The 26988-nt window shown below is 37.3% G+C and overlaps 1 protein-coding gene across 1 annotated transcript in view; it reads right to left on the bottom strand.

Annotated features, from left to right (window-relative positions):
• Positions 1–12206: 12206 nt before the first annotated feature.
• The window catches only part of STK3 (serine/threonine kinase 3), a 267587-nt gene continuing 252805 nt past the window's right edge, over positions 12207–26988 (bottom strand). Inside the window, exon 11 of the mRNA XM_012762004.3 lies at positions 12207–14243. Coding sequence (XP_012617458.1) covers positions 14085–14243 — 159 coding nt within the window. The 3' untranslated portion in view covers positions 12207–14084. The remainder of the gene's footprint in view (positions 14244–26988) is intronic.

Genomic DNA, 26988 nt, shown 5'->3' with positions numbered 1-26988 from the left:
CTAAAAAAAAATTCCAGTCGAACCAAAATATCCTACTGACGTTCCCATTTACCTGAATTCCCCTTCCCAATGGGAACGTGTGAATGTGTGTCAAAGCTTCAGAACAGCAAGACGCTGCTGAGCCTGAGGGACTCGTTTGTGCTGATATTTCAGGGACGAGCTCGATGCCTGGAAACTGGAATGTGCAGATGTCACATATTCAGAGTGACTGAAGTGCTGGCCTCAGCAGACAATGGCAGGAGAGGAACCAAGGGGCAGAACTGCGTCAGCCAGGAGCCATTGTTCAGCTGGGGGCAAGGCCGTGGCCACACCCTGCGCTGGCTCATGCGTGGCTGCCAGTGCTCTCATGCGGGTGCACCTCAGACAGCCCCTCAGGAGCAGGTTTGAAATGTCACAGAGGGATGTACACATGTGTACGTGTGTGTGTGTGTGTGTGTGTTTGTATGCCCACATGTATGTGCGTGTCGGTGGGTCTGGGTGTCTGTGTGTGTGTGTGGCCATATGCATGTCTGTATGCCTTGTGTGTCTGTGTGTGTGCTATGTGTGTGAATCTGTGTGTGTGTCCATGTGCCTGAGTGTGTGTCTGTCCTCGGGGGCAGATGAGGGGCGAGCCTTTCCCTTTGAGGAAAGGTGGCGAGGCTGCTCTCCTGGGCTCCGGCTAGACGTCACTTCCCTAGAGGGGCTCTCTCTGCACTCCCCCCAGTTTAAATTACGGTTTCTGCCACCCTGTGTCCCTCCCTTGCATTGTCTCCCTCCATTCAATGTTTCCCCTTCTTGGCTGCTAGTGTGGTTAGTGGTTTTTCTTTATTGGGTGATCACCCCCACCGATTTGGAGGCTCCATGGGTACAGGGATATTTATCTCCTGCGCCCAGCACAGTGCCTGGAATGGCGTGACTGCTGACAAGCAATGCCCTCTCGTTGCCCCTGCTGGATAAACTGCACGGTCAGCTATGCAGTGGATCAGATCCACTCCCCCGGGACCTGTGATTTATCCATGACATGCTGGTCAGGCAATGCCACCAACAATGAGATCGGAAGGGACAGCCTCCCTGCGAGGCATGTTTCTGAATGAGCTCCAGACAGGAGGAAAGCATGCCAGCTCTCCCCATTGGGTAATGACTAATGCATGAGCCAGTTGGCAGGTGGGAATGTCAGGAGGGATCTCTGTGCAAACGCCCGGGTCCTCTGGGGCAGGGGTCGGTAGGGAAGACCCACACTGTTAGGCTGTAGAGCAGAAGTCACTAGATGTGCCCACGGTTGGGATGGGCACGTACTCCTTGTACTGCTTAGAGGGACAGTCTTAACATTAATTAATGTTTCATTGCTGATCCTCCAGCAAATAGCAAAACCCAAAACCCAAATCTGAGCGCTTCGTTTAAATGTATCGTCTTTGTGGCTGGCTGAGCAGGACGAGGTCTGCATACTGATTGGCCTGCAGCTCACTGGCTGGACCCCCAGCGCCCGTGCTGGTGTGGGAAGAGGAACTTCCAGTGTGCGTTTGTGGTCTACCATGCCCCAGCAGTGAGGCGTTGGGTACCACGTGGCACCTCTATGGCCTTCGGGGAAGAGGTGACACCTGAGCTAGGACATATGGAGGGGAGGAGGGATGTCAGAGGGACGAGCACGTGCTCAGATTGCTGGGGGCAGGACCAAGGAGGACGTCAAAACTGCTCCCCTGGGCCAGACGGATGAAGTCTGAGGGGAGTGGATGGAAGTCTGCTCCAGGGGAGCCCTCCTGAGAGGCACAGATGCATGGAAGGAGGGGACCTGGGAGATGGCGTGAGTGTGGGAGGCCATGGCCAGAGGCTCGGAGAACCTCAGGCACAGGCAGGGTCCTCCAGCTACAGCTAAAGTTGCTAGGCTGGCAGTCTTAAGGCAAGTTTGTTTCATTTCAGCTTTTTAAAATTTATTTTCCTAAATTTCAATTGTGGTAAAAATACATATAACATAAAATTTACCATTTTAAGTGTGCAGTTCAGTGGCATTAAGTACATTCACATTATTATGCAACCATCACCACCGTCGAACTTTTTTCATCTTGCAAAACTAAATCTCTGTACTCATTAAACAATAATTTCCCATTCCCAACCAGCCCCTGGCCCATATTCAGTTTTCTATTCAGTTTTATTACATAAGCACATGTATGTGTGTGTGTGTGTGCGAGTGCGTGTGCATGTGTGCACGTGTGTGTATCACCACCCAGTGGTACGGTGCAAAATGTTACATAGATCTTCATTAAAAATTCTAGGTCACACATTTACTAGCTGTGAGAACTTGGTTAAGTAACATTATCTTTTTGAACATTTGTCTTCTCAGCTAAAATATAAGGATAATGTTAAAATATGATGCTGATATTAACAGCAAACATTCACTAAGCACTGATCAGAGAGCTTTATGTGCATCCATGCATTTAAATTTCCTGACACTCTGTAAATTGGTGCTGTTGTTATTCCCACTGGTAGGTAAGGAATCTGAAGCAGAGCGAGGTTAGAGAACTAGCCCAAGGCCACACGTAACAGCTGTCTGCTGGAGAAGGCCATTGTAAAGAAGTGCCAGCCACAGAGCTGATGCTCCACAGGTGGCTTCCTGTTGCCAGGTCAGGAGAACTCACCAGGTAAGTTAGTGAGGTGGGTGATATCTTCATGTGGCCTGGGGACCTTGTCCAAGGCCATCCAACTGGCAAGTGGCAGAGCTGGGCTCTAGCTCACTTCTCCGAGGCCAACAGTCGTAACCTCTATAATATAAATAACACAAACATAAAGTTTGCTTTAAAGTCAGGTGGAAACTCAGCAGTTACTGAGCACATTGATTTGTTCAACCCTAATTTATCTCATTTATTGAGCATCTACTATGTGTCATAGCAGAATCTCCTCCTTGAAGTTTCTCCTCTCTTGGCTTCTGGTGCCACCTCATACCTCCTTGCTTGTTGTCAAATCTGTTGGCCATTCCTCCTGCTTCAGCTATCCCCTAGAATTTGATCCTTTGTCGCTTTTTGTCCCCTCACTTAGCACAGTGTCCTTGGTCTTCATTTCCAGGTCTGCTCTCCATTCAGCTCCACATTCCTGTTTTCAGTGGCGCCCTGGACACCTAACTCCTGGGTGTCTCATCGTCATCTAAAACCGAACATGTCCAGATCTGAACTCACTATCCTACTCCTTGAACCTGCTCCTATTCCAGTGAGCTGTACCACACTGTCTTTGGGTGGCCCAAGCTGAGTCCTCAGTTTTCCTGAATGTTTGCTGAGTGAGTGTTAGCGACTATGACATTTCCAGAAATGCTAGATCAAACCACCAAGGTGCTTTACTTGAGGCCCTCAACTTTTATGTCATGATTATAGTGAAAGAGTAGGAACAAGGACAAAGTAGGATGTCTGGCTTCTCCATCTGAATGTGCAGTTAAGCTGACTATGAATTTCTTACCATTAAACTCATTCCACAATTTTGCAGTTTAGGAGTGTTACACATCATACCATTTTCACCATCTTTGTGTGGTGATTGTTGGTCTGTCATGAATCCTTGGATTTGGCATAGTAATCACACTAATAACAAATTTATAAAATAAAAATAGAACTGGTGGCAACAGATATATTATTGCTCTAACTTTGCTGCATTCAAGTTAATTTTTTATTTTTTCAACACATCAATTGAATATTGTATTTTATAAAGTACTTTTCAGTACTGTGGTTGGTTTCTTGTTATGTAGGAAACCCCGAGACTATTCTGAGAAACATAGAAATCCCTCAATTTTCATACAGATTTCTGGACCATTGATTACAGGAATTATAGGAACAAAAATTAGACTGTCTCATACCCAAAGCAAGAAAAGGACTACATTTTTCTTATTTTCGTGAAGCAGATGTGAGGCATCAGTCTATTTTGTATGAATCAAATAGTCTAGACATGCTTTCTGAAGAACCCCAGAGATGTGACCATTTTCACTCCGTAATGACAATAAAGAAGCTCATGTTTCTCCCTCTAGAAATGAGGGCATATTCACTCAGGCCTCTTAATGTAGTTGGATGCAGGAAATACAGCAGAATGTGTCACCTAAACTTTCACATTCAATTGGATAATTATTTGTTCAAGGGCAAAATAAATGCTTCCCAAGGTTTCAGGTTATTGGATACTAAGTAAACTAACTCAGGTTTGGGAGATAGCACAGGTATTTTGTGAACGTCAGTTTGTGAAAGCGGTTTTCAATGCAGTTATCTGCCTGTGTCTTTGTTTGTTCATTCATTCGTTTATTTTCCCATCCACCCTTCCAGCAAACACTGAATGACATCGGAGACACAGTGATGATGAGCAAAACACATGCAATCTATGTCCTCATGGAGACAAGCAAAGGCATTTAGCACTTAAAAATTGGGTTTCTAGGACTTCTTAACCATTGGCTTAGATTCAAAATTTAAATCACATTTCTTTTACCCGTGGTTCATTCGTCCTTTATTCAAGGAATGTTTATTAAGCATTGTTATGCTGGGGCCTGTGCTGGTGCTACAGAGGCAAGGAGAACGTGGGCACCGTGATTTAAGGGGACCAGCCTGGAGCAGAGACCAGGTGAGGGGCTGCTGCAGTAGTCCAGCAGGAGATAGTGAGGCCTGAAGGACAGTGGAGGGAGAATAGAGATGAGGACACAGATTCAAGAACGATCTGGAAGCCCAAACCGGCAGAGACAGAGAGAGCGGTGTGCGGTGAAAGACAATGAAGATTCCAGGAGGACGCCCAAGCTTCTAGCATTGGTGACTGGATGGAAGATGGCGGCACCAACTGGACAGAAAATACAAAGGGGAACAGTGTTTGGTCATGGTGGGCTTGAGGCATATGTGGGACACTAAGAATGCCAGGTATGGAGTTTTAAGTAGAAGTCTGGACTGAAGGCAGGACTCTGGGAGCTGCTAGCATGTAGAAGTTTACCAAATTGAGCATGATGCCATGGGCAAATGGTGAAAACACCATAAAAGACAGACCTGCAAAAGTCACCCCTGTGTTTACTCCAAGAATATTGATAATTGAATATTAAACTGAATTTTGATGGCGTGCTTTCCAGTGGGTGCCATTAGAGAGTACTAAGAATCTTGGCACTAACAATAGTTGGGTGTCTTCTGAGAAACAGAGTATGCTTTTATCTTTCATTTTCTGAAGTTCCAAAAACTAATTTTTATGATTATAAAGCTAAATATAATGTGTTCATATTTTAAAGTTTACAGTTCAATGGTTTTAAATATATTCACAGAATTGTGCAACTATCACATAATCAATTTTAGAACATTTTTATCACCACACCCCAAAAAGCAAGCTGTACCTATTATTCTATTCTTTTTATTGCTGAATCATATTCCCTGGTGTGGATATACCACATTCTATTTATCCATTCATGAGTTGGTTTATCCTTTTATCTAACAGACCATCACCATCTAATAAAAATATAATGCAAACTACAAATAAAATTTTCTAGTAGCCACATTTTTAAAAGCAAAAAGAAATGGCGAAATTAATTTTAATAAATTGTTTTAACCCAATGTATGCAAAATATCATTTCAACATGTAAAAAGTATAAAAAAATTATTGAAATATTTTACTTTTTTGTACTAAATCTCTGAAATACAATGTGTATTTTATACTCACAGTGCATTTCCATTTGGACTAGCCACATTACAAAGGCTAGCGGTTACCATATTGGACAATATAATTAGACAATGTAACTAACTATTTCTGGTTTCCTTCTTCACTTTGGGTTCTAGGAAGCTTCAGGCCAAATTCATAGTAAGCAGTTTTTTGTTAGTATGATTCATGGGTCCAGATTGCTTCTCCACTTTTGTTTTCTTTGTTGTGTTTCATCTTTTCTCATTTGTTCTTATTTATGCTACTTTGTTATACTTTATGCATCTTTCCTTATAAATCGCCTTAATTAACAGTGAAAACTACTGGTGGTCTTGAGAAGAAAACTGCTGATAAAAGAAGATAAGCTTTCCACTCAGGCACACAGCTAGTGAACTGATTTGAGGAGCTGAATTTAAACCTGTTTCTTCAGAAGCTGTTGCCAACTCTACTCACCTTTCTCTGCCCCCTTTGCCCCAATACCTACCCTCAGCAAGCCTCTGAGGACATCATTATTTCTAGATATTTATTAACTAGTAGAAATTGTTACTGCCCATCCGAGGAAAAAAACCGAAGCAGACCATGTGATCATTATGAGCTCTCATAAATTACAGGACAGAGAGAGTCAGCAAGACAAATTATCTTCAATGCGTTTTTACTAAATGTTTTAATTATGTAGTGAACTTTCTCATTCACTGAAAGGTGTACTAAATATTCTTTCTCATCTTTCTGCCTTTATGCTTTGCCTACCCCAAAGTGCTCTTCTCCATTTCCTGTCGTCACAAGCCTCCAGATCCAGTTCACGTATCTCTTCCGTGAAGCCACCTTCGATCCCTACGACTGCAGGGCTTTTTAAGTATCTTTCTTATTGCAATCCCCACACTAGGGATCCATGTTCTGCACCAGGCTGTAAGCACCGGCTCTTGGGCAGGAATCAGGCTCCCTTTGTTTCTCCACACTTAGCATAGATGCTGGAACATAGTTTGTATGGTTTCTAGCACCCATTAGATTTCTGTGAAAGTGAAATAATTTTACATTAAAAATTTTAAAGACATTCTGCTTGAACTTCTGTTAACGGCCTGTCACATTCAAATTCAAATCATACCCCAAATTACTACTTACTTGTTACAGCAATTCATTTATCCTCAAAATCCAAAAGTCTTGCTGAAACTTTCTAAGGCCCAGGTTCATTAGTTCATTACTATCAGGCTCTAATATCAGATACAATTTTCAAAGACCGCATCCTAAGCATGCAAACCAATGTATGGTCATCGGCTTTTAAAATAAACTTCTGTATACTTTATGAAAGGTCAACAGGGGATGAATTCATGAATTTTCACATTGACTCATTAATAATGAAACAGTTCTACATTTCAGATTCTTCAGTGTCTCTTGTTTTTTAACATCAAAGACTTCTGTTCCAAGTGCTATTATGTCTTTTCATTTGAATATTTTTGCCAAGAATACTTTCTTTCTAAATAGGAAAGAAAGCTGTCATGGAATAAATGGAAAGGCTGAAAACTGCACAGCTGCAGGATTGCCCCCATCTGCATGCTGTGCAGACACTGAAACATTAGAAAGAGAATATTTTAAAGCTGAGAGCTTTAGTATCAGGTTCTATTTAGCTTTCACTCAACTAATTGCAGTTCACCTTGGAAAATTCTATAAAAATTTAAAAGACAACTGGTTGCTTGGTTTGAACATGGGCAGGCACTGGATTTTCTACTAGAAAAATTGTGAACTTACTAGCTCTTAGTGCTATCTCATAAAATGGAATAGACTTACTTTTCTGTTCAGGATATGTAGAGTATGACATTATTTTGTAATTTTGGGTTAAAATTGTCATTTGTATCATGCTTTGAAAAACTATTTCCGTTTGTTCTTTTTTTTTTTTTCTCCCCTTCATATCTTTCTCTTTCCATTGAGAACATGAAGTGGCATATGAATAGAAAAATAAAAGTGGAAAAATACAGAGAGGTAAATGTTTTGTAAGGGATTCCTGACCTGTTGGCTGACTTGGGGCTGGAAGGTGTGTGCCTGGTCAGCCTGAATCAGTTTTTGTATAAATGTGGTTTGAACAGGTCATGAAGCCAGGAAGGGCAAGGGCCACGGGCATTATAGTGTTTTCTAGCTTGGCTCCTTCCAGAAGAGGAAGAACAGGAGTTATCTCAGTCTTCAGCAACCTTACATCCTAGGGCTCCCCTTTCCTCAGGTGGTAATACCCCCATATGGAAGATTCCAACAGGGTTCTAGGTCCAGGAGCTGAACAACAAATCACCTTGAGACATATTACCATATTTAACACTCAGAAGAACCCTACAAGAGGATAAAAAGATTTCTCATGATAGGCTAGATCTTTTTAAGTACAGTGGCAGCACTCATATCTCCAGATATCTCCTTTTAAAAAATATTTTCAGTTTTATAAATATAAGATCAGGGCAGTATATACAGATCATAGAATTCTATAAAGCTATTAAAATATAAACTTGATTTTGAACTTCCCTGCAACAAAGTAAGTTGGGACCAAGTCAATTACATGATTCATATTTGTAAGGACCAAGAACGCTAAAACTTTAGCGAAACAAAACTTTAGAAATGGGTCTTCACAAATGAGGCAATAGATGCTGGGCTTAATGATATCTCTACAATAGAAATAATGGTCTTAAAAAGAGGAGGGCGGAAAGTTTAGCTTAACATGATGCTATGATTTGGATGTGGTTTGTCATGTTGAAATTTAATTGCCAGGGTAAAGGTGTTGGGAAGTGGCAACTTTGAGAGGTGATTAGGTAATTGAGATAGATTAATGTCTTTCTCTTGAGACTGGGTTAGTTCTCCCAGGATGGAACCAGTTGTCTAGAGTGGGCTGTTCTCATGTTTTGCCCATTTTCCCACATGCCCACCCACCTTTCACTTCTCTGTTATGTTGTGATGCAGCACGAGGCCCTCACCAGAAGCGACCAGATTCCGATGAAACACTTAACTTCCAGCATGCAGAACCGTAAGCCAAATAAACCTCTTTTCTTTGTAAATTACCCAGAACCAGGTATTCTGTTATAGCAACACAAAATGGACTAAGACACATAACTTACTTTGCTCTGTGTATAAAGAAAATACATTAAAAAATTAAATACAATAGATTTTCCTCAGTGCAAACCAGCTCCAGAGAGTAGATCAGGCCCTTAAAAGAAGACCTATTTGGGTTCTAGGAGACTTTAATTCACTTTAGAAGTAATAGTCAACTTGCTTATCAATGAACAGAGTTCTTTTCTTCATTCATGCAAAAACAATGCACTACACTGAAAAGGGTTAAAAGTTTATTTTTAAAGCTAATATCTATGTGTCATATGCCAGGAACTTTGCTAAATATTTTCCATGTGCAAGAAAATTTGATCTTCCCAACTGCTGAATTATCATAGATGAAGAAATTGAAACATAGATTAAATTGTTATTTTTTGCCCAGGAGAGCAAAGATGTAAAGGAATAACTGGGATTTGAATCAGCTCCTTCCACCATGCTGATTAATGTTTTTCAAAGAAAGACTGGTAGAAAATGGAATACCTTATCATTCACAAAAATTGCTTTCAAGGCACAAGAACTCCACACATATCCTAATAATAAAGGAAAAAATCTTTTTGTACAACTCATCTTGTAAACTTGAATAAATGCACCCTGCATCTTTTTTCTATGTGTAGAAAGGATGCCATTTCAGAAAATGTAGGTTCACTTCACTGAAATGTGAAAGAGGTAAAGTTAGCTAACAATGGTCCTCTCCTCTAAGTTTTAATCAAAAAGCCATCTCCTCCTAAGATAGAGCAGCAGGCGGGCTTAGAAAACCTGTCCAACATTTGAAAGCCAGACCTCCTGTGTGGCTATGTAGTCTACTGGAAAACACAATGATTTTGGAGACAGGGGAGTTTAAAATCCATAGTGGCATTAGCTAGCTGTGTGACCTCATTTAATCTCCCCAATCCTTTCTTTTCAGTCTTCCTTTTCTTTTTCATTAAAAGGAATATGCATCTTGTTGTGAAGGTTTGAGACAATTTATCATAAGTGCATTGCTTAGTAGATGCTCAAAAAATGACTATTATTGTTGTTACAGTAATTACCTGGAGAAAGGCACCTGTATGATTAATGATGACAATTTTTTGTTTGAGCTCATTACATTCAACAAAACTTCACTCAATACCAAATTATATCTAATATACTGGCAAGCACTATGGGGGAAACAAAATGGATAAGTCTCTGTTTTCAGAAACTTTACAACCCAGAAAGAAGATAGATAATTTTAAGAGTTTAGAAGCGGTTCAGTTTGGTGGGAGAAAGGGCTCAAATAAAGCAATAATGGGAGATGAGGTCATGAATGTCAGTTGAGGCATGTTGTAGGTCTTGAATGCCAGGAGGCAGACTTCATTTTCAACTTAATAGGCAAAATTCTGTAAGCAGAAAAGTGACTCCCAAAACCAGACTTTTTATTTAGGTAGCTTAATAAAGTAAAGAAATTGGTGTCAGGGAGTCTCGTTAATATGGTCTGGTGTGAGAAGAGTATGAGCTTGGAATTGTTTTCCCAAGATTGGTGGAAAACTAAGCTGGTTGCCTGCTTTCCCTCTTGGGGTCTTTTTTTGACTCAAAAAGTAGGAAGTGGTTGGCTGTGGTCAAAGGTGGTTTGTGTGGGCATGGGACAGGAAGAAGCTGAGTGACACCCAGAGGACAAATCACCCTCAGTGGCATCAGATTACCCAATTAAGGTTTATAAAACTTCCTTGGGTCCAGGTCTCAGCATGTTGCTCAAGCAGCAAAGAGAAAGTTCTCAGGAGACTCTGGATTCCTACCCTTCCATGCCGAAAAAAGAATATCTCGTACTCCAAACAGCATTTTGATAAAATATCTAATTAAATGCTGTGCCTAATAACAGTTTAGTAATGCAGGGTAACTCCAATTATTTTTTTACATGACGTTCTATTTAGAATGTCATTAGTATTTTCAGAATTTATTTTAATCACTAGTCTTTTCCATACAGGATAGGAAATGAAAATAGCATTCTTATTGAATGCTAATGTGTCAGTAATTTGAAAAGATTTCCTGTGACTAAGTTAAAAACATCTTATTAATGTATTATATAATTGTCCTTAGAGAACTACATATCCTTCAGTGAGTATTGCATGATTTTAAACCCTGGGGATGTGATTCAGTAAATAAGCAGACGAAAGAAATATAAAAGCACGTAAATAATGTATAGAAGATTTTAGCACAGTCTGACACATAGTAAGTGCCCTAAATAATAGATGTTATTATTTTAAAATCCATTTAAATATATTTCTTTTCCAATTTATATTGGCCAAATTAGTTCAGATTTTGAACATAAAACTGTTTATACTAAAATAAGCTAAGTGTATTGTAAGTCTGTAGAAATGAGTCATCTAAGTTCATTAAATCAAAGAAAAAAGTTTCTCATCTAGAGGACAATATATACAATGATGTTGGCTTTTCAGCAAGATGAAACCCTGACTCATTAGCTTCAATTACATTGACAATACTGTATTTATTAAAGGATGGGGGTGTGCAGAAAGTACACTTACTTATTTTTGGAAAGTTCTCAGCAACCAAGGTTAAAATAAGAGTTTTTTCTTAAACTCATTAAAATAACTAAAAAAACTCTCTGTCCTAAGTATCATGATTAAGACTTAACTAGATTTGAAGATTTCTTTCAAGGCTTATGGTCTTCAAAACTTACCTTACATTTTTTATTAATTGGTGGGGGCAGGGAGTAAGAAGATAGGAAAAATTTTAAACTAGATATCCTAAAATGTTTTGGAGTTTTCTATGATGCTAAAATAAAACATGCCTATTACTCGTGTATTCGTGCACATATATTTAAATAAGCTTAGGACAGGCACAGTGGCTAATGCCTGTAGTCTTAGCACACTGGGAGGCAGAGACAGATGGATTGTTTGAGCTCAGGAGTTTGAGACCAGCCTGAGCAAGAGCGAGACCCCGTCTCTACTAAAAAGGTAGAAAGAAATTACCTGGACAACTAAAAATATATATATATAAAAAATTAGCCGGACATAGTGGTGCATGCCTACAGTCCCAGCTACTTGGGAGGCTGAGGCAGGAGGATCGCTTGAGCCCAGGAGTTTGAGGTGGCTGAGCCAGGCTAACGCCACAGCACTCTAGCTTGGGCAACAGAGTGAGACTCTGTCTCAAACTAATAATAATAATAATAATAATAATAAGCTTAGGTATAACATAAGGGTATGTTTACATAAAAATTATAATGTGATTGGAACATTTGACATTAAAAGAAGGACTCTTGTTGAGATTGAATTAGTAAGAGTGGTTAACAGGCCTCACTGAATTAATTTGCATAAATCTTCTAATTTAGCAAACTGGAGAGTAATCATCTTCCTAGGTTTTTTGTCCATTTCACATAGGTGGTTTTGGCTGGATGACAGCAAATCAGTCATTTGACTCTATCAACTCAGGCAAGGCATTAAGATAGGTTAGTGGAAAAGAAAAACAATTAAGAAAGGAAAAAAAGGGCAGGGGGTGACTTGATCAACTCATCTGACTGACCCAAACAGACTCCAGTAATGAATAGCTGAAGCATATATTGTAAATTCAATCTTTATTTTTAATAATCTTTATATAGGTTTCATATTTATCACCATTTATTTTTACAGTCTTATAATTTGCATCCAATCACACAATTTATTATATGTGAGTACTCAACAGGGCAGAGACAAATGCCACTTCAAGGCATTACCTGGGGCACAAATGCTCTTTTAAAAAGGAATGAAAGCTTTCCAGAGATGCTATACCTACCTTCTCTGGCAGACATTAGTGAACTCACCAGCATTTCTCCTTCTCTCCCTCCAGCCACATGGTGAGGCTGCACTTCCTGGCTCCCTTGACATTAGGAGTGGCCATGTGACTAGTTCTGAATACCGGGCTGTGGCAGACCTGACATGTGTTGCTGCCAGCTGGAGTGAGCATGAGATTTGTCAGTGCCTCCTCCCCTCACTGTGGTGGCCACAAATGCTGCAGATGGTTGAGGCCCCACCAGTGGGTCCCTGGGTGAGAATGACAGGAGCAGGGCACTCTGCCAACCTGGGGTGGGCCTGGAGCATGAGTGAGGAATAACCTGTGTTATGTGAAGCCACTAAAGTTTGAGGGCTGTCACCACTGCATAATCTAGCCTGCCCTAACTAATAAGCCTGCCTTGCTTAGGAAAGACAGAGTCTAGGTCATGAGTTATAAAAAAGGAGGTGGGGATGAAATATGCTGGGTGGCACAGTAAAATTTATTTCTCTTTATGATTTACACGTAGTAATTAAACACACAACAGAACAAACACTGTCAAGATGGCCATATGTAGCTTAGGAAATGACTGGTCCCAGTTCAATCATACAAATGTTCATTCAGTGTGGAAATGAGTTTCTTTTTAATGATTTTAATCTTCTTTTTCAGTCCCCAAGGCTTGCACAGTTCAGTAAAAATGTTTTTGCTATTGTGTTATCATCAGGCACATGATATTTACCAATTCCCAGAAAATAAATGAAATCAACAAAAAAAGTCCTGTGACAATAAGGGTATATTTTCAGAGAAGTAAATTTGATGAGGTTATTACAGTTTGATTCAGTTTAGTTATCAGACCTACACACGAAACACAAAATAATATTAACAAATTACATTTGTATTAAGTTTTCATTTCTTTTAAAATATTAAACACATTTTGTGCAAGAGTTCCATTGATTTCTTTGGTTTTAAACATTATAGCTTTGCTTGACCTAAATATATATAGTTCTATTTGTACCAAACATCAAAAATCAAAAGATTAAACAAAATTTCAAAAGGTAAAAATGGAATTATTGCTTCAATATAAAAAGGCCTAGTCCATTGGAGTACTACTGCCATTATTGCTTCGCTTTTATTGGAAAACTATCTTGGAAATCAAGGAACATACCCTATATCTCCCTGCTTAAAGTATAATTTGGTTGTACATTATCATCTATTAATATGACCCTACCTTCACCAAAGCTATCCTGATCTTATCCTTTAAAAACAAAACAAAGTGAAATAGCATAAATAAATAAGTTTACCTAAGGGGATACAATAAATACACTACTACATAGGAATAAAGAATATTGTAACATAAAGCCCTTCAGTGCTATACAATTAAACAATAGTTTTGGATTTTCAAGGTCTCTAAACACAACCTTCATATTATGACCCAGTTTTATTTCTGGTATACAGCCGACAGAAAAAGAGAATACATTTCTGTTGTTCTCATGTAAGAGTGAAAACAGAGTGAATATAATTATAAATTTAGCCTTTTGGGAATTTACCTGGGTATGTACCATCATCAGTTTTTGATCTTTGCCTAATGGTAGAGCATAAATCTTAGGGATTAAAAAAAGCCCTAATATTTCTTCCATTCTTAGTGGTTTCTTGTTCTCCAGAATAGCTAAACAGAGAAGAAACCAAACTCAAAAGTTTTGCTGTCTTCTTTTCTTCGCATCCATTGCATCCAGAATGGGCTGTCTTTTAGCAGTGTATCTCTGACGAAGTTCTTCTATTTCTCGTTCCATCATAGGGTCCAGTGCTTTTAACCGCATCTGTAGTTCTTCTAAACTTAGATTTTTTAACTAGATATAGAAAAAAATGAAGATATTAATATGGTAAAGTTATCCACAATAAAGTTTAAAGAGTTTTGGCATGAATATTTCAGCAAATTCTTTACATCATCTTTGAAGTATGGTTCAACAATTAAAAGAGGAATTCCTTCCCTGAAGAACCCAGAAGCTCTATCTTGAAAGCACCTCAAGTAATTTGCAACAAAACAATCAAAGCCTCTGCTTTTAGAAAAGAGCAAATGAGAAAAATGAGCTGATGAAATTTTTAAAAAGGTACAAAGGCAAATACACCACTGCCAAAAAACAGACTTTCAGAATATGTGCCAGGTATATTCACTCCAATCTCTCCCATCTTTGCCAGCTATGGAGTGCTGCAATAATCACGAACACTTGCATAAATCACCCAAGAATGTGACAAGACACAATAAAGGGTAAATTAACTGTTCTATCCTCCTTTTGACCAAATGCTTAAATTTTAAGCACTCAGTTAATCAGAAAATTACATTATACAGAATTTTACCCCAAGCATTTTGATAAAGTACTTATTTTGATAAAGTACTTATGATCCAAAATATCACAAACCTGATACAAACGGTGCTGTGTAAGTTGTGATGTGGGCTTGGCCAATTTGAAAATGAATTGCCTGTTAAATTTTCCCAATACACATTACAGTTTGATTATGCTGGCTACTGGGACAACAATAATACATCCTTTACTAGGTTTCTGTGTAACAGGATAGAGGTTTTAGGTCATGTGTGTAAGGGGGATAAACTCTGTTCTGCTACATAACAAGATCTAGGGCATCCTAAGCTTTACTGTATTTATTTATATGTCAAAACAGCAAGATACAGATTATCTCCTGAGAAATATATTTTAGGGATGTTATCTGAGGGCATATAGAATGCCCTGAAATATAAAACCTAATACCTGGGCTTTTATCTCATTAACATTAAAAAAATCTAAAACTGTCTCCTTTAAAAACTGAATATTAAAGCAATGGTAGCAGGCAGGTGGTTTAAAAAATCTGTTAAACTGCAATGATTTATAGAATGCTGTCACATACTCAGCACCTTCAGTAGGTACTATAAGGAAAAGAAAGAAGAACTAAACTATTTCCTTGCTCTTAAGAAACTCAGAAATCAGTTGGAAGGGTAACAGTAGCAACTATAAACACTGAACACATTAACTGTCATGTGAGTTGTATTTAACACACACTAGTTTTAAACCCGGGGCCCTGTGAAGCATATGTACTCACACATCTCTACCTTGGGAGCTGTGTGAACGAACCATTCTTCAAGTTGCATATAACTCATGCAGAGACAAGAAAAAACAACAAATTTTTCATTAAATTAGAAAGGATCATTTTGTTTTCAAAGTTTTTATTCTATTTTTGTAATAAAACACTGTGGCCTCAAGGAAAAAGTTTTTTTTTGCTAGCATGGCAATCAGTGTATTAAGGACCAATGCGAGGCCCTATACAATTAAACTCTACTAAGTGTGGTACAGATTACAGTGAGAGGTCCATGAACAAACTTCTCATGTGCAAAATTGTGCATGTTCATGTGTACGTTTTCTTGGGGACAGTATTTATTTTTTTGCTTTGTTTTGAAGCAAATTCCCCTTGAAAAAAGAGCCTCATATAAATTCGATGTAACTTGGGCAGAGAAGAGCCTCCCTTCTGGGAGCAGGGACTACGAAGGTCCTTGAAGAGGAGTCCCTCTAAGCCATGTGCAGTCCCAAGGAGGAGGCCTCTGCCGTGCTAGGTTAAAGGACTAAGGACACTAGAGAACTAGGGGCTCAGAAGAGGACTCTGGTGGGGTGTTGAAAGTAAATCTAGACAGGCCAGTGAGGCTCTAAAAGCCAGGCAAAACAAAATTTGGACTTCATGAAGTCAAGATTAATTCTGGAACAAGAAAATTATAAGAGTAATCCAGAGTTGGTTTTTCTTTTTTGTTGTTGTTCTTTTGTGCTGTGTAAATTGTGTTCTGGGATCGGCCACTTTGTTTTTGAGATGGGGTCTCACTCTGTTGCACAGGCTAGAGTGCAGTGGTGTCATCACAGCTTACTGCAGCCTGGAACTCCTGGGCTCAAGCAATCGATCCTCCTGTCTCAGCCTCCCAAGTAGCTGGGATTACCGGTGCATGCCACTACACTTAGTTTTAAAATGATAAAACTTGCAACTTTTTTGTTTTAAGAAGATAACTGTCTTTGGTTATTTTATGAGTCAAGCTAGAAAACACTCTCATTACTTCCAGTTGCCAAAAATGGTATTTCTCAGCTGATCCTCTACTTTACTTGCCATACCTGGCCCTACATGACTTCTGCTTCCAAAAATCAAATCCATTCTCAGCTGAGAAAGATTCTGAGGATACTGACAAGAATGAGTCACAGACTCTGAAGGAAATTCAAAACAAGTTCCAAAAATATTTTGAGAAATGGGTGTTACGGGAAGGAGTGTACAGGCTCCGTGATGATGACTCTGAAGGTCAACACCACTTGCTATGGTGTATAAGTTCTCACATGTGTAAAATAAGCCCTATTATTTTTTAGTCATACATCACAAAAGAACCTAGCTTTTTATATTATGCCATAATATATGTTCATATATAATACATAGTATTATATACTTTCTTCATTAATTTTGAATCCAAATATTAATCATATATCCATTATATACTCAGTGCTATTCAAATCACTGTGAGGATAAAGAATTAGCCAACAGGGAAACCTAAAACTTTCTGAACTGTATAAACAGGTGATGGTGAGTTGAAGGGCCAATGCAGACCACACAACCAAATTTCCCTGAGAAAGAAGTTCCCAGCTGCTTCTACACAGGATCCAATTCTACTTCTGAATGTTTCAACATTATCTCTATTTCAGCCCACATTAATCTTTCCCATCTCTGCATTTCTATATAACATTCATAATTTTAAAAAAGCCATTTAGTATTTGATTCTAGATCATGTATTATTTTATAATGAATTTTAATGCATGAGTTTCATGTCCTCACTCCAGATATTAAAAAAATATTTAGACTTCGGAGTTTTGTACATAGTCCTAGAAACTATCCGACAATACTGCTAAATAACATGACATGAAAGTAAGTAGATAAATAAGAATAAATGACTCAAAGGAGTGGGTTACTCTAGCATATCATATAAAGCAAACCATTATCATTACTTTAAAATTTTTTTGCATTAAGATATTCATGGCATGGTGTAGTGGCAAACACCTGTAATCCTAGCACTCTGGGAGGCCAAGTTGGGAGGAGTGCTTGAGGGCCATGAGTTCAAGACCAGCCTGAGCAAGAGTGAAACCCTGCCTCTACAAAAAAATAGAAAAATAAGCCTGGCATGGTAGCGTGCGCCTGTAGTCGCAGCTGCTTGGGAGGCTGAGGTGGGAGGATCACTGGAGCCCGGGAGTTTGAGGTTGCAGGGAGCTATGATGATGTCACTGCACTCTAGCCCAGGCAACAGAGACCCTATCTCAAAAAAAAAAAAAAAAAAAGATATTCCTTTAAATATTTTATACTACCTTTACAGGGGGGCAAACTGCCAATAGTTTATGAATATTATATTACAGTAATGGACTGAATTCAGGGAAAGAAGCTACTTAGAAGAAAAATTTTCCTGCTCTAACAGACTTTTATATTTTCAATATGTAAAATTTATGAAAAACAGGTCTGTGACATCAGAGAACCATTATCTGGTGTCGTTAAGGAATTAGGTGTTCCATATAAGTAAATTAATAAAGTACCTAAATCTTGGTTAAGTGACAAAACTTTGTCTCAATCATTTTGAACAGAAAATCTTTATAAAAAGTATTTTACAGAACATACTGCCTTCTACACAGAGTACATAGAATGTAAAACAACCCTTCTTTGGTGATGAGTTGTCATTATTAATCTCTATTATGTATAATTTTCTCACTCCTTTTTTGGCTTGTTTTCATCTGAGGGAATGATGTTAGCTTTTCTTTTTGGCCCTCATTGGACAAATACCCTTCTATCTCTACATCAAGTTTGCTCATCTATTGGGAACCAGAAAAAAATTAAACAATCTTATAAGGTGTTACACTAAATAAGAATAGGTTGTGAGTGAAAGCATGAGGCTGTTTTAGGAAAGACAGAGAACGGTTTCAGTGCTAAAGCTTGTCATACTTATTACTAATGTTTGTATTTATTTTATTTTTTTTATTTTTAAAATTTCAGAATACTATGGGGACACAAACATCTTGGTTACATAAATTGCTTTTGTACAGTTTGAGTCAAAATTATTTTATCCATTAAGTGTGAATTTACTCATCCCCTCCTCCCTACTTGATTTCCAGTGAGTGTTATTTCAGCATATAAATGTTGAACGATTAATTCTAATTTAATGGTGAGTACATATGGTGTTTGTTTTTCCATACTTGGGATACTTCACTTATAAGAATAGTCTCCAGGTCCATCCAGGTTAATAAAAGAGGCATTAGTTCACCATTGTTTTTATAGCTGAGTAGTACTCCATGGTATATATATACCACATTTTATTAACCCACTCAGGTATTGATGGGCACTTGGGTTGTTTCCACATCTTTGTGATTGTGAATTGTGCTGCTATAAACATTCAGCTGCACGTATCTTTTTAATAAAATGTCTTTTTTTCCTTTGGGTAAATACCCAGTAGTGGAATTGCTGGATTAAATGGTAGGTCTACTTTTAGTTCTTTGAGGTATTTCCATACTACTTTCCATAGAGGTTGTACTAGTTTGCAGTCCCACCAACAGTGTATGAGGTTCCTATCTCTCCACATCCACACCAGCATTTGTTTTTTTGGGATTTTTTGATAAAAGCCATTCTCACTAGAGTTAGGTGATATCTCATTGTGGCTTTGACTTGCATTTCCCTGATGATTAGAGATGTTGAGCATTTTTTCATGTTTGTTGGCTATTAACTCTATCTACTTTTGAAAGGTTTATTTTCATGTCTTTTGCTTACTTTTTAATGTATTTGTTTTAAAAAATCTAATTTCAGATTTGTGGCTGTGTAAGGTTGAGGTTACAGGAAATCTGACTTCTGCATAAGCTACACATATAGCTATGTCTTCAAGTGGGCTGTTGGAGAACATCAGAGGACTCAATGATAAAATCATTTATTGAGATTTTTCTGTGGACCAAGCACAGCAGAAGTAGAGAGATGAACAGAACATTCTACCTCCCACAAAGAGACTGCAATCTAGCTGGCAAGACAGGTCCATGCACAGCTAACTCACTGAAGGATGAGTAAGCTGAGAAAATGGGAAACAGGATAGGGGAGAAAGGAAACCTCATGAGCAGAAATGTACAAGGCACACGAATGCTTGGCATCTCTGCAAATCAGTGTGGCATACTGCTCAGATTTTAGAAGAGTCCACGTGGGAAGAGGAACAGAAGATGAGGCAAGAAGGAGGGCAAGGCCAGATAGCCGAGGGCCTTAAGCATGTTGTTACAAACTTTCTGTGACCAGAAAGAAATGCTAGATAATTTTGAGCATAAAGAGTGACATGATCATACATGAGCTTCAGAAAAATTTCTCCAGCAGCAGGTATAGAAAATACACTACCACGGGACAAAAGTAGAGGCAGGAAGACGCATCAACAGAGTATAGCAACAGTCTAGTGAGAAGATAAAACTTGGACCAGGACAATGGGAGTAGAGATTGGAAAGAAGAAAAGGATTTGAGAGATCTGAAAGTAGAATTGGTAGGGCTTGCTTTGTTGACTGACTGATTATGAAGATCAGGAAAAAGGAAGAGTTAAGGATGATTCTGGCTTCAAGCTTGGGTAATGGGGTAGACATTGATACTATTAATAAGGTAGAGTAGTTAATGAAATTTATTTTAGCCTTGTTGAGTTTGACATATGATTAAGGCATCAAGGTGGAGACATCAGACATGAATTGTAATTTGGGGTTTAGGGGTCAGGAGAGAGATCTAAGCTAGAGACTTAGAGAATCATCAACATTTAGGCTAGAACTGAAGCCCTTGATGAAGAGAAGATTATCCAGGAAAAGAAGGTTTTCTCACTGATCTTACAATCTGTCTATGGTACCCAACAGAAGATAATTCCCAAACCTTAGCCTTTATGTTGGAGAATCATCTCATTTTGTTAACAGAACAGCAATATTGGTAGGTTTCTAAATAACTCTAGATTATGGTGCTGTATAGACAAAACACCAGTGAGGTTAACTGGCAGAATTTTTTACCTTTCATACTGTGATTTATAGACATAAACCTCTAGTTGAGTTCTGATTTCTGATTAAGCCCTAATAATACATACATATTTAGTGGTTGGTATTTCTGTTGCTATCAAGCCTCCCACAGGCATGAAAATGCTTTGGGGAGGAAAATGTGGCATAAGTGGCTTTTTCAATCTCTTGGAAAATGGTACTGCTACTGTTCAATGTTGGAGTAGTAAAAACATTCACAAACCAGATAAAATTTTATTGAGACTCATAATGATAAAAATGGCCCTGTAGTATTATAACCTACTATTACCCTTTTACAATGCTAATCCAAATTAAGGGTTTTATTGGGCTAATAAGAATATTAGAAGGAAAAGTTGAGCTTCCTAAATTAATATCAATATTATTGTGACAAAAATTTCCTTTATCAAAATCAGGTTTCCTGAAAATCTTTATGAAAAGGGAAACCACTTCAGAATTATGTTTATATATCTAAAGAGCTTATGGTAATTTGACTTGAATTTATATATTTTTTAAATGTAAGAAAGAAACATAATTTACTACCTTTCTACAAGACATAAAACACAATGTAGTTGTATTACCATAGCTAAATGCTAGTTTACTAATTCCAAAATAAATGCAGAAGTGGACTAGTGTTGGTTTGATTTACATTTGCCAGAGTTTAGAATTTAGTAAGTCAGTAAACAGAAGAATTTTTAAATATGCATACATTGTTTTGCTATATGTGAGAACATGTACAAAAAAGAATACCATCTAGAAATGGCTTTTCTATATTTTAGGCTAATTCTACTTAATAAAATTTAGTTTTTAATTTAATGATAAAATAGAAGAACCTGCACAACTAACAGTGGTTCTGTAATCTTCAAGTCTTAACACTGTGGAAGGATATTGTGGCTTGACAATTTTTACAAACATGAAGGACACACATTTGATTAAATGAATAAATTAACTGACATGTAGTAGGAAGAAGAATTTGAATGCAAAGGTAGTGGAAGCAGAACCCACAACCTCTTCAAAAACATAGTCAAAGAAAAAGATGAGCTTCAAAACGATTCATTACCTGAAGCTTTATTTTTAACTCATAAAAAATTTTGTTTTCCTTAGACATTTTAAATGAAAAATATCAGGAGGCAAGACATTAATAACAGCAGAGAATAAAATGAATTTCTATAAAAGGGTTTAAGCTGAGATCAAGTAAATTAAATTGTATAGGCTTGAGAGAAACAAATTTTGAGATCTGGGATTGTTAAAAGTCATTGTTTATGACTAAGTCATTTGTTTAACAACAGCATAAACTATAAAGTTGTGTTATGAGTTACACCTTCACAAAATTTCAGTGCAAAAGAGATCCTAAGAGATAATTTACTCTAACTTCCTTATCTTAGGTGAGGAAATGAGAGCTTGCTCAAGGTTACACTGCTGGTTAATGGCAGAGACATGACTTGACCTCTGAGTCAACACTTACATTTTTTTCATTATACCATATTGATTATTGGCACTCAATTACTATACTGTATACAAGTTTATGGGGGAAAAATCCCAAATTTACCTTTCAATTCCCATTTCCTGAACCATCAATGAAACCAAATCCATGACACAGCAAGAATGTTATAAAGGTATAGCTAGCTCAGCTCAGGTATGGGACCCTTTCTCCTGTCTGGTTCAGAAGGAAACAAAGCCCAGAGTCCAGTTGGACTTTTAATATCTTGAGGAGGGGGCAATTCACAGTAGTCTCAAAGTACTGATTTCTGACTCATGAGATAATTGATTTAAAATGACAATATTTTGTGCTTCTTTCATTAAAATCTAACAGATCTTCTTAGGTAGTTTAGAGGAGGGGAGAGAAGAAAGAAGGCAGAAGAGAGTGGAAACATGCTAACTGCCTTCTATCAGAGGACAAACATACTTTTAAATTCTGTAAGTTCAAATTAAGTAATTGTTTAATATGAAATTTCATTGGAAACTTGGTCATGTTTCCAAGTAGCAAATGTTATTTGGATACAGGTTCAAAGTGATCAGGTTTGATATTCTTAATCTAGCACTGTTAGAGTTCAAAATGTTAAAGTCACCAAAAGTGAGTGTGTTGTTGAGAAATTCCCATGGTCATCAAACTGAGCTGTAAGGAAAAATGTTTTTTTAACTATTCAGCTATGACAGCCACAGTGAATAGAAAACCCCATATATGACATTTTTATAAAGGTGTCCTTTACAGTGGAATAAATGGCAAAAGGTAGAACTGCTATCTTCTTTAAGCTTCAGGTCAGTGGTAGACTAGAATTTCCCAGCTCTTATAAAAAGTTTGTTTACAAAAAATAAAACCTAAGAAATAGGTTAAAGAAATAGATTAAAGAAATACCACAAACTTCACAACAATAATAATTAGATGGATGGATGGATAGATACTTGTTCATAAGTTAAATGAAAAAGTCAAAACTACTTTTCAATAGGAGTCAACATTTTGTTTGAAAACTGATATTGTTTGGTACATGAATGACAGCTCAAATAAGCAATTCATTTTGTTAATGATAGCCCTGAATTAATCTCATTTCATCCAGAAGGTAAGATTATAGATCAATATCCAAAAAATTACATTTCTCAGTATCTCAAAAAGAAAAGCCAAGTAAAATTTATGCAAATTAATAATTCATTTACTAGCTCTTGCATAAAACAGCAGCACAAATAACTCAGAGACGTGAAAAGATGGAAAATAAGATTAAATCAATCCACTGACAGTTCAAACTTTTAATAATCAATTATTTCTGAACTCCATTTGAAGTATTGAAAGGCTGCTTATTACTGATCAGGAAGAGTTGTCAGTAAAATTAGAACTTCCTTTAAGTTTATATATCCAATCTACTATAAAAACCTAAACTATCACGGTCAAGTGATATGATGGAATTACTTTCTAAAATAATTTTGCCTTAGATCTCTAGAGGAAAACATACATTTTTATATTATTTTCCATTTTATCAAAAATAGTCCTAATTACATGACAGATTTTATAAAAGTCTCAATCTCAAAAAATAGCAGAAATAGATACTTTTTTAAAAAATTGACTTTATTTTTTAGAACAGTTTCTCTGGGTTTAGACAAATGTATAATGACACGTGTCCACCATACAGTAGCATACAGAACAGTTTCACTGCCCTAAATGTCCCTTGTGCTCTGCCTATTCCCTCTCTCCCCTCAAACTCCTGGCAACTACTCATCTTTTTACTGTCTCTGTAGTTTTACCTTTTCCAGAATGTCATATAGTTGGAAGCATACAGTATGTAGCCTTTTCAGATTAGCTTCTTTTACTTAGTAATGTATGTCCATTTAAGGTTCCTCCATAGTTTTTTGTGGCTTAATGGCTCATTTCTTTTTTAGTGCTGAATAATATTCCACTGTCTGTATGCACCACAGTTTACCATTCACCTACTAAAGGATATTTTGTTTGCTTTTTAAAAAATGCATAAAAGTGATAACATTTCAAGGTTTAATTGATCTACAAGTTGCTGGAATAATCAGTCTGTCAAAATAAATGAGACACCACCACAATGAAGCAAATGGTCTTACATGTTAATGTTAACACATTTAGTCAAATAGTCAAGCAAGAAAATCCTGTACAAGGTTTGCTGTGTTTACAGAGAAAACAAACTCTTCCTAGCAACTGTTTAAATAAATCTTGCAGATGCTACAGACCTTATTAGTGGCCTGTGATTAAAAAAATATGGATTTCTAATACTGTATCCTGACTCATCTATTTTCCCATCTGCTAGCAATTCTAACAATATGAACTATCAACAGAATGGCTAACAGCAATAATTTTCTATGGCAATTTTGATGCTGAATTGCCTATAGCATTTTGTAAGATTTACCAGTGCATGTCTCAGACTGTTTTGAGTTGTTTGTGGCCTGGAGTAATATACTCCTTTTTCTCTTAATACTCCATTTTAGCTAAAATTTTTACTATGTTGAACAGAATCTGGTTTGGTTTTAGAAAACACTGTTCATGGAGGCTGACACACTCATTTTATCAACAGTGAGAATGGGAAACACACCAAAGTACTAGCAAAAATCCAGTCAAGTCCACTGATTAGTACACATATATAAACAGGTAAGGGGCGTTCTGTCAGTAAGACTGAGCAACAGGGATAATAACAGTACTTAAAGTTAAACAAAATTAAGACATTATCAAGGCATTTTCCTGATTTAATTTCTGGCACTGAGAAGAATACAATAAAGGAGCTTTCAAGTTGATCCAAACTACTATGAAGTCTGTTTAAAGAACACTTTACATGTACATTTTAAATATGCATTAAGAAAAATAATTAAGATTGTGATAATTTCAGGCACTTGACACTCATACTATAGAAAAAAGGCAAATTCCTCACTGTAAATCCCTTATAAAATGTGATCTTAAAAGGTGCATTAACATCAAATCTGCTGGCAGACTCCTCTTCCCCAAATAGACATTATTTACCCTATTCTGTGCTGAGTGGTCCAGGTCTTTGGCTGAATGAATGACTGTAAATATTTTGGGATTATAACAGGAAACTACCATACAACATTTGTTTTGGCTGTTTAACCTCAGCACATTTAGGAGAAACTTAAGACTTTATATTTCCATTCCTAAAGAAAAGGGAGAAAACTGTTTCTTGTGGATATCAACAAAGGAGAAGGGGAAAGTAACCATTATTGATTATTTACAATGTATTGTATATCCTCCTCGGTTTTGTGCACTACGTCATTTAATCCTAGCAGTCACCTTAGTGGGTAGATATTACTAACTCTGTTTTACAGGTTGGGACACTCAGAGAGACCAAGTAACCAAACCTAGGTCACAAACTAGAGGTGCTTATACAGGCACTCAAAGACAACATCAAACTGACTAACATAAATTTGGATTGGAGCCTATGAAGAGCTGTTTCTTGGATCTCCCAAAAACTACAAAAAACACTCAAAAGCCAAATATCATGTGAAACAGATTGTTTACAGATTAAAAATAGAGAAACATTACTTAAAAAAAAATCCCACCTTTCCTACCAGATTGTACCTAGTGAAGTATTTTACTTATAAGGTATTCTCATGTATTTTAGCCATAATTGGCCTTATGAAATAAGTGCATATATGTTTATTAAGCATTTTTCTATATAACAATCTCTCTAGCAAAATAAACACATTTCTACATAGCCCTTTGGGATAGACTGCATAACTTTATCTATAAAAAAAGATATGCCCTGGCTGGGCATGGTGGCTCACGCCTGTAATCCTAGCACTCTGGGAGGCCGAGGCGGGCGGATTGCTCGACGTCAGGAGTTCAAAACCAGCCTGAGCAAGAGTGAGACCCCGTCTCTACTAAAAATAGAAAGAAATTAATTGGCCAACTAATATGTATAGAAAAAATTAGTCAGGCATGGTGGCGCATACATGTAGTCCCAGCTACTTGGGAGGCTGAGGCAGAAGAATTGCTTGAGCCCAGGAGTTTGAGGTTGCTGTAAGCTAGGCTGACGCCACGGCACTCACTCTAACCTGGGCAACAAAGTGAGACTCTGTCTCAAAAAAAAAAAAAAAAAAAAAGATATGCCCTGACAAAACCAATAAAACACTATGTCTCCTTCTCATACAAGTGAGACTTGTGTCTGTTTAGACTGTTCCATAGCTGGTTTGGTGCTATCTTTCTCTTGGATCTAGCACGTAAGTAAAAACTGATGAGCATAACTACAATTATCATGTCCTGGAGAAATCTTGGCCACCTATTTAAAAAAGGAATGATGAAATTTCAGTTGCATTCTTCAATGGCAGTTGAACACCCATTCCTTTTATGCTTTTTGGTTTCTAGTAAGTAGTTTTGCCTGCTATCAGGAATAACTTGATCTATGCCCAGCTCTCTTCTATCATAAGCAGCTCTAGAACTCTAGGGCAGGACAACAAAATGTGAGTAACTCAAACCCAACTATTAATAGTAATTAAATCTGTCTGTATATATTAAAGGCAGATGAAAAAGTTTCATCAGCTTTGATATCTTACCTCAGTGATTCTGCTTAATACTTTAAATAGTTTAAAATACTGATGAAGTCATAAATGAGATTAACAATTTAAGTGGTTAACTTTCTTTATATACTTCAATATTTTAAAAATTAACTATATGACAAATATTTATTATGAAAGATCACAAACATTACAAAACAACAGTGTGTAAAATATATCTGTAACTAGCTTACTGGGTAGTCAAATCTCTGTGGAGTTATTATATAAACCTAAAATAGTTTTTTCTCCGACCACACTTTTTCACCTATGCTATGCCAAATTTCTTGACAAACCCCTAAGGAATCTTGAAGCAGATCTCACTGATTTCTGATCACTTTTAGTTATTAGAAGTCAGAACAGTGATAAACTTGAATCTCATAGAAGCTGATAGCTTCTACCCTTGTCCCTTCATTAATATTTGTGAGAAAATGTATTCATAAATGCTGAGGAAAAAGATGGAAAATAAGACTAATTGAACATAAACCTAGTTATTAACTTAACTGTGTCTTATAGGAGATGAATC

Source organism: Microcebus murinus, chromosome 7 (genome assembly GCF_040939455.1).
Source record: "Microcebus murinus isolate Inina chromosome 7, M.murinus_Inina_mat1.0, whole genome shotgun sequence".
Taxonomy (NCBI): domain Eukaryota; kingdom Metazoa; phylum Chordata; class Mammalia; order Primates; family Cheirogaleidae; genus Microcebus; species Microcebus murinus.
Note: the sequence above shows the minus strand (reverse complement) of the source record. Positions and strands in the feature narration are given on the sequence as shown.